This window comes from Molossus molossus, unplaced genomic scaffold (genome assembly GCF_014108415.1).
Source record: "Molossus molossus isolate mMolMol1 unplaced genomic scaffold, mMolMol1.p scaffold_m16_p_2, whole genome shotgun sequence".
Lineage (NCBI taxonomy): Eukaryota > Metazoa > Chordata > Mammalia > Chiroptera > Molossidae > Molossus > Molossus molossus.
In genome coordinates this window covers 565937-573508 of record NW_023425355.1, presented here as the reverse complement: position 1 = coordinate 573508, position 7572 = coordinate 565937, and the positions used below count along the sequence as shown (strand labels likewise).

At 50.3% G+C, this 7572-nt stretch overlaps 1 protein-coding gene across 1 annotated transcript in view; it reads left to right on the top strand.

The window, feature by feature from the left end:
* The first annotated feature begins 439 nt into the window (after positions 1-439).
* Positions 440-7572, top strand: part of SLC16A2 (solute carrier family 16 member 2) — an 89354-nt gene continuing 82221 nt past the window's right edge. The window contains exon 1 of the mRNA XM_036270912.1: positions 440-955. Coding sequence (XP_036126805.1) covers positions 538-955 — 418 coding nt within the window. The 5' untranslated portion in view covers positions 440-537. The remainder of the gene's footprint in view (positions 956-7572) is intronic.

Sequence of the window (7572 nt, the reverse complement as noted above, 5' to 3'; positions counted from 1 at the left end):
TTCCAGGCTGCTTGTGTGGAAGGACCGGGGGATCTCCCCTAGGGACTGAATTCACCAATACCCGTTTGGAGCTTGCGGGAGGAGAGAGGAGAGGGACAGGATAGTTCGTGCTCTCGTTTGTTCCCTTTTAGTTCTCCCTTTACTGGACATCTGGACAAGGAGGACAGGATTTAACCATTTTGAAAGGGCGCCGAGGGACGCAGCGGCAGCTAGAGTAGGTAGGCAAGTATGACGAGGAGGAGGAAGGGCTGGGAAGAAGAGAGGCTGTAGCGGCTGCCGGTTGAGGGAGGAAGAGGTGGGGGTGGGGGAGGAGGAGAGGGAGGAGAGAGATGACACGGGACAGGAGGAGGGGGCTTGGAAGGGGGAGGAGAGGGCTCGAGGGACCGTCTGTCGCGGGACGGGCTAGCCAGCTGGAGCGAGGAGCCGGGAGGAGGAGGCAGCGGCAGCAGCAGCAGCGTTTGGAGTGGCAGCAGCAGAAACCAGCACCAGCCACACACAGGCTCCTCCGGCCCGAGCAGCCACAGTCCCCGGGCTGTGATGGCGCTGCAAAGCTCAGCAAGCGAGGAAGCCAAGGGGCCCTGGCGGGAGGCAGACCAGGAACAGCAGGACCGGGTGGGTAGCCCGGAGCCGGAGCCGGAGCCCTTGCCAGTGCCCCCGCCGGAGCCCCAGCCGGAGCCGCAGCCGGAGCCCCAGCCCCTACCAGACCCCGCAACCCTGCCGGATCTGGAGTTTGAGCCTGAGCGGGTGCACGAATCCGAGCCCACGCCCACCGTGGAGACCCGCGGTACGGCGCGCGGCTTCCAGCCCCCCGAAGGTGGTTTTGGCTGGATGGTGGTCTTCGCTGCCACCTGGTGCAACGGCTCTATCTTTGGCATCCAGAACTCCGTGGGGATCCTCTACACCATGCTGCTGCAGGAGGAAAAAGAGAAAAATCGCCAAGTGGAGTTCCAAGCAGGTGAGTGGCCCCGAGCGCCCCACCTGGCATTCAAGGCAAGGGTGTCTGCGCCCACTCCTACCGACCCTATACCTTCTGGTCCGAGTAGCCCTTCCAGCGCGTCACTTCCATTCCTCCCCTTGGCCACTGCCCATGGCGCTGCTAAGCTAAGGCGAGGGTTCAGGGTCTCCGGGTAGCCTTGGCTGTGGAGACTGAGGCGCAAGATGTACTGGGTGGGACCTGGGACATTCATTGATCACAGGCCAGGAATGAACTTTATTGTCCTGGGACACATCCAGATGCATCTTTTGGGTTTGAAGTACCCTGACCCTGTGTACCGGGGAAAAATATTTGCAGAATGTTTTTTTTTTGGGGGGGGGTGCGGGGGAGGCGAAGTCATGGAGAGAGAAGAGAGTTGGGAGGCTAGGAGAACTTTAAAAGAAACTGTACCGCGGACCTGTGCAAGCAATCCTTGTTCCTGTACGGGGAGTGGACACTTTGGGAATCCTGGTGACTCTGAGTGAACAGTCAAACACATGGCAGGCGTGTGCGTCTGCAGCAGAGAGAGGAAGAGAGGGAGGGAGCGCTAGTGGGGGTGTGCGCACGTCTCTCTGCCCGCGTTGGTGCCGGCCCAGACGGCCCGCTTGTCCTCTGCCACTCTGAGGGAGCGAGTGGATCTCTGTGCCCTGTGAGCTGAACCCCAAAGCTGGCAAGGGGCGGTCTCCGAGGTCTCCAGCCCAGAGGGGCGTGAAGCGCCGGCAGGCTGGGCCCTACGGCTCACTCCGCACCGCCCCCAACTTCAGCCATGCCCTCTCAGGCGCCCCGCGCCTCTCCGCTATCCTGGGGGTGCCTCTTTCAGCCGTGGGCATTGCCGGCCTCCACCTCGCCCGCTTTCGTGTGAGGTCAACCTGGTCCTTCTCCCCAAGACCAGCAGGGCCGGGGGGCGTAGTCCTCAGGCCCTAGGCCAGCGGCCAGAAGACCGCGGGCTTGTGCGCTCTTTGCATTTCGCCCACTTGTGAGCTCGGAGAAGTCAGAGGAGCCGTCCCGTTTTCTCGGCAAATCCACCGGCAAAGCCCTCAGCGGTTCTGCTGACGAGTCTCAGGAGGCAGCAGGGGGCTTGGGAGCCCCTTTCCTCAATGCTGGCTTCCTCTGTGGCTCCTCAGGACCTGCTGCATTTGCTGCCGCTGAAAGTTTTCCGCTCAGACTATGAGGCTTCTCGAGGTCGCCCTGAGCTGAAGAGCTGCCTCCCACCCCAAACACCCTTCTGCTGCTCTCTGAGGGGGCTTGGGGGTTACTTAGTGAAAATAGAAACCCTGTATTCTAGGGCGTCCACCTGTGGGTCCCCTGGGCCCTTGGAGAGCCTCTCCTAGGTCCTCAACCAAGGACTCTTGTTTTTTTTGTTGTTGTTGTTGTTTTTAAGTTTTTAGCTTCACTGGGCTGCGCTTGAAGAAGGGGTTTGGGGCTCTTGGTGCCTCTGATCTTGTGACTCATTGATGCTAGTTCGCTGGCCTCACTTGAAAGCCTCAGGCCTGACCAGGATGCTTTGGTGCCTGAGTGGAGCGGGTCCCTGGACTGTATGGAACAACTTCTAGGGGAAGTTCCTGCCACACTCAACCCCCAGACTACCTTTTCCTGCTTTGATGCACTTCAGGGGCTCGGGAAAGCAGCCAGGACAGGGCCTCGGCTGTTGTCTAGGTTACCTGGGAGGGCACCTGCTCAGTATTGCTCTGTGGATGAAGGCAGCCTGTTGGCTTTTGGGGTCAGTGGCAAAATCTGGGCGAAACTTCATGAGAGATAGTGGGGGATGGGCTAAAGCTAGGCCCTGGCATTCATGCGGTATAAGCAGGCCTACAGTTGTGGCCTTAGGACTGTGTAATAAAACTTGGAAAAACCACTATTTTACCAGGAAGAGGTTCACTGCTGGGGAACAAACTTCAAAGTAAGTGATCATAGGGGACTCACAGGGAGGGCTGGTTGGGACTTTCCTGTCAAGACCTCACAGTGCAGCTGGGAAGGGGGGCCTGATGGGCTGTGTGGCTGCTGTGTACTTGACACGGACTAGGTCCACCGAGGGGCTGGGATTACTGGTTTAAATTTTCCTGAGTATAGGTCAGAAAGGGACAGAAAGGAATTTGGTATGTCCCCAGGGTCTCAGAATACTTTGGCTTGGGTCCTTGCTGGGATGTGTCTTGAATTCATGAAAGTTGTTTTTGATACTGAAGGCCCTTGGGAACACCTCAGTGTTTAATTTTAAAAAGTCAAGAACACCCCTAGCACATTCTGAGCTCCTAGAAAATCTCATCCTCAGCACTACCTTTCCTGAGCCCCTCACCTTTCTCAAGCAACCATTCAGATCCTGAGGTTCCAAATGTTGTTCTGCCTCCATACACTTCCCACAGTTGACCCCAACTTTCCCCGCCACCTGTGTCACAGCACTGTTTTCTCCAAGGGCTGGAAGAAGCCCACAGAAGCTTGCTAAAATCTTTACCAGCCGGTATTTGCCCAACGGTTATTCTGGGAAACACAGAAAATCCACCGCCACAGTCAAGGAGGTTGGAGCATTGTCCATTTCTATTAATGTTTGACATGCCTTTCAACTCTAAAATTTTCTGAATTTAATGTTTGGAGGCAACCCACAACCAAAATTTTCTTTGGCTAGGCCTGATATCTTCACAGCCTTAAAGCTGTACTGATTGGCTTAATGGGTCTAGGTTTCTGAAGACGATTTGGACTGTTGTGAGGGAGTCCCAGAAAGATGGTAGTTTTCATGTTTGGGGCTAAATCCACATCAGAGGGGTTTCTGAGCATGAGGAAAAGCCACAGAGAGTAAAAGGGAAGTGAAACCCAGGCCATTCTAGAGCATGCAACATCTAGTCTCTTTGTCCCTTCTCTTCACTTATTTTTAAAGGAAAGTCAATTTTCCTTGCATCTTAGACCTGGGAAGACTGGTAGGCAAAAGTTTCCTGAGACAGAAGCAAATGACCAAGGTCTAATTTAGGGAGGAAAAAAAAAAGAAGAAGACCAGGAGAGAAATGAACCTACACTTTTTGCAGAGCTCGTGGGAAATTTGGGAATCCCTCAACCCAGACCAAGCAGCAGGCAGGACAGGGACAACCAGGCAATTTGATGGAAAGTATAATATGGCTTCCTGGGATGAGAGGGGAGCCTCTTGAAGGAAAGAGAAGCAAGGTGGCATTGGTTGCAGGTCCCAGGTCATTATTAAAACTCCAAATGAGTTAGAGCCGGGGCAGGGTTAGAGTTGGGGGTCCAGGGAACAAAGCAGAACAAACCAGCGTTGTTAGCATTGGCTCCAAGTTTAGGTCTTTTTGAATGTGCTCCATAGTAAACCCATTAGCCTGCACTTTCCACCTCTACTGCCAGTCTAACACTGAACCATAAAACGTGATGGGAGGAGTCTTTTGTTGGGCACTTTATAAGCATGGCCCTTGCAGGCTCCCAGGTGGGGAGAGTATGGTTAGGGCTCTCGCCACCCAGGAACAGGGACAATGGTCAAGAAGGTTGGGCTCAAGCTAGTTCAGGCTCAAGGATTACTCTGTTGAAGACAGAATTTTCTAGGCATGGGAAAATGGTGCCCTCTGTCTTTTGGGCAGAGTTCCAAGGATGGGTGAAGCCAGTGGCACATTAGACTTTCTTTCTCTTCCTCATTTTAGGGGCTTTCATTGCTTGGTTCGGTGTCTCACCGAGCTAATCATTAAATGCTGAATCTGGGAGCCAGATATCTTTTGAACAAATGTTTTGTCTTTGGCTGAAAGCTTTTGCCTACTGTCCAGAGAAGCTAAATCAGGTAGGCTTAGAGCCTGCTATGGAGCTTCAGGCCACAGGGCCATTGGCCAGGCATCTTTCCAGTCAATCTTTCCTGCCTCCTCCTCAATCTAACTGGGTCCCAAACTGAGACATTGACTCATACGGGAAGGGATGAAGAAGAGAGATTGGGCTATTTGGAAGCCAACCAGAGAAGATACTTGTTTGAGTTGGAGTAGCTGGTTGAGGCTGCATTCTTGGCTCACTGTCTAGTAGCCTCAAATGCTCATTCTACATCTAAATGTGGACCCCAAGAGGCTGGTGATCTCAGTAATACTAGCTAAGCAGTGACTATGAGTTAGATGATTTTTATTTTTTATCCTCACCCGAGGACATTTTTCCTTTTTTTGTTCAGATAGAATGGGAGGGAGAGGAAGAGAGAGAGAAACATCAACGTGAAAGGGACACATCGAGTGGCTGCCTCCCACATGACCCAACCAGGGCCAGGGATGAATCGCAACCGAGATACATGCCTTTAGTGGGAACCGAACTGGGCCTTTCTGGACCACAGGCTGACGCTCTAACCACTGAGCCAAACCAGCCAGGGCGAGTTAGATGATTTTTGTTCTTGACTTGCTCTGTGACTTTGAGCAACTGTACCTCAGTTTCTCAGTACCTCAGCTTATCTATCTGTTAAATGAGAGGGTTAGACTAGATGAAACTTCTAGTTCTGCCATTCTAGCTTTCTAGAATTTTGTGATATTCTTTACATTCATGTGGCATAAATTTTGATTCATTAAAACAAATATCTGCCTGAATGAGGGTACAGATGGGTTGAGAGAAGATTGGGAAAGCAATGGAAAGCCATGTAGATATCATTTTCCCATGTGTGTGTAGACTATGATGCTGTTCATGTGTACTGATGTAGTTGAAAAGACCCAAGGCAACTCTGGATGTACAACTGCTTCTTCCAGAATGCCATGCTCAGCATAGAACTGGGACTCTAAGAGGATGCCCTTGACTTGGCCTGCTGCAGACTAGTAGACTGGGTCTGTATGCTGCTGTTTCTTAGCAGTTGAGCATATTCCTGAAAAGCATTAAACTGCAAACATTCCTGTAGGCCTCACTTTCAATTCCTCTCCTGAAACTTAATTTCCCATATCTCATTCTCATTTCTCAGAAATTCATGGTTACTATAACCTTGGTTTGCTGTTAGTTCAAGATAGAAGAGTAAGCCAAGATTCCTAAGTGTTATACAGTGGTTTCCTTCAGGGGGCTTCAGATAGAGGATCTTTATAGCTGTCTCAGGACTGCTGCCTGTGTCCCATTGTGGTGGGTATGGGAAGGCTACCTCTTGTGATCATAGAGAAGTCCCTCTTGGTTATCCACAATCCCCGGTCAACTGGAGCTTCACTGTCAACATTTGCAGAGATATGGAAAGGATGACCTCTGAACCTTTTGAGCAGACCAGTTTCCCAGAAGGGTGTGCTGCCTTTTCCATCAGCATCTTTTTGTTCTGTTGCATTTTGAAAAAAAGAATCATTTACTCTTTTCAGATTGTGTGAAAGATGGAGTGGGATTTCCTGTTTTGAAAAGATCTGTTTCACTTGGGATTGAATGAGTAAACCTTAGAGAAAACCCTTTATTAGTAAAACCTTAGAGAAAAGGTTTGATTAATAATGCGCGCACGCGTGCAAACACACACGCACACACACAATGTACACCTCAAGCCATGGATTATGAATACTTTACCTGAAAAAATCTTTTGCCATCTGTTTATGGAATCAGATTTAATGTAACAGAGGCTTCTGTAGGGGTTATGGGGGACTAGCACAAAGGACTTAGACTGGAAAATTTGTCAGGTGAGAGTGATGAAGAGATATGGCCATCCTGGGTTATATCTTGGCCTGTACCCCTTTGCAACTCTCAGGACTCAAATGGAAGAGGATTGAGGACACTCCAGCCTTCTCCCATCTTAAGGGTGAAAGAGGATTAAGCCTAGGGATATTTAGTCACTTGCCCTGAAGGTGGGTGCTGTGGTAGCTAATGTGAAATCACTTGCCACCTATTTGTGGGTGGTGAATGTGGCCCGTTTGGGTGACTTGAGGAAGTACATGCCTCTTCATTGTGATAGTCTAACCCTCCTTTATCCTATACTTTGTTCCAGTTTCTGGGGTTTGTAGGAGAAGAAAGGATGAAATTGGCTGTCCCTCCCAGCATTGTTCTCTCTCTTCTCTTTCTTTACCTTGCTCAATTAGAGGAACAACTGGGGTTTTGGATGTTGTACAGGCCCAACTTCAGCCTGAATCTCAGGCCCAATCCTACATATCTCAGAGGCATCTCTTCCATTTTCTCCTTTCTCCTCTATCTTATTCTCCACTTTCTGGGGTAAAGGTGACTTTCTATGGAACACTCAAAAGTGTGGAAGCCATCCCTTCTAGATTTTTCAATAAGATAGGTGCTATGAAACTCTTTTTGTAGCTCCCACACCTCTTTTTTTCATAGCCCCAGGGCCCCAACCAAGGAGATAGTATTGTAGCAGGTCTTATCCAATAGTATTAAAAATGTCCTGGTCAGTTGTACCCCTTTTTCTTCAGATCCTCACTATCCTTGTCTCCCATCTTCTGAGCCAACTGGACCTCCTGAGAGTTTAGATGATTGGTTTTCAGTAGCTTCATGAGTTCTGGATGAAACAGAAGTCTTCATTCTATTCTGAGCCACTATCATCACTCTTTTTGCCAAAAAATATTGCAGAATTGATTATAAAGGAGTTGTAGAAGGAAGGGGGGAAGTGAAGCTCCCACATTAGTTGTTTCTCTGGTTCTGTGCAGCTGAAGGGAAAAGGGAAAGGGAACTGTCACTATACAATTGGTCTC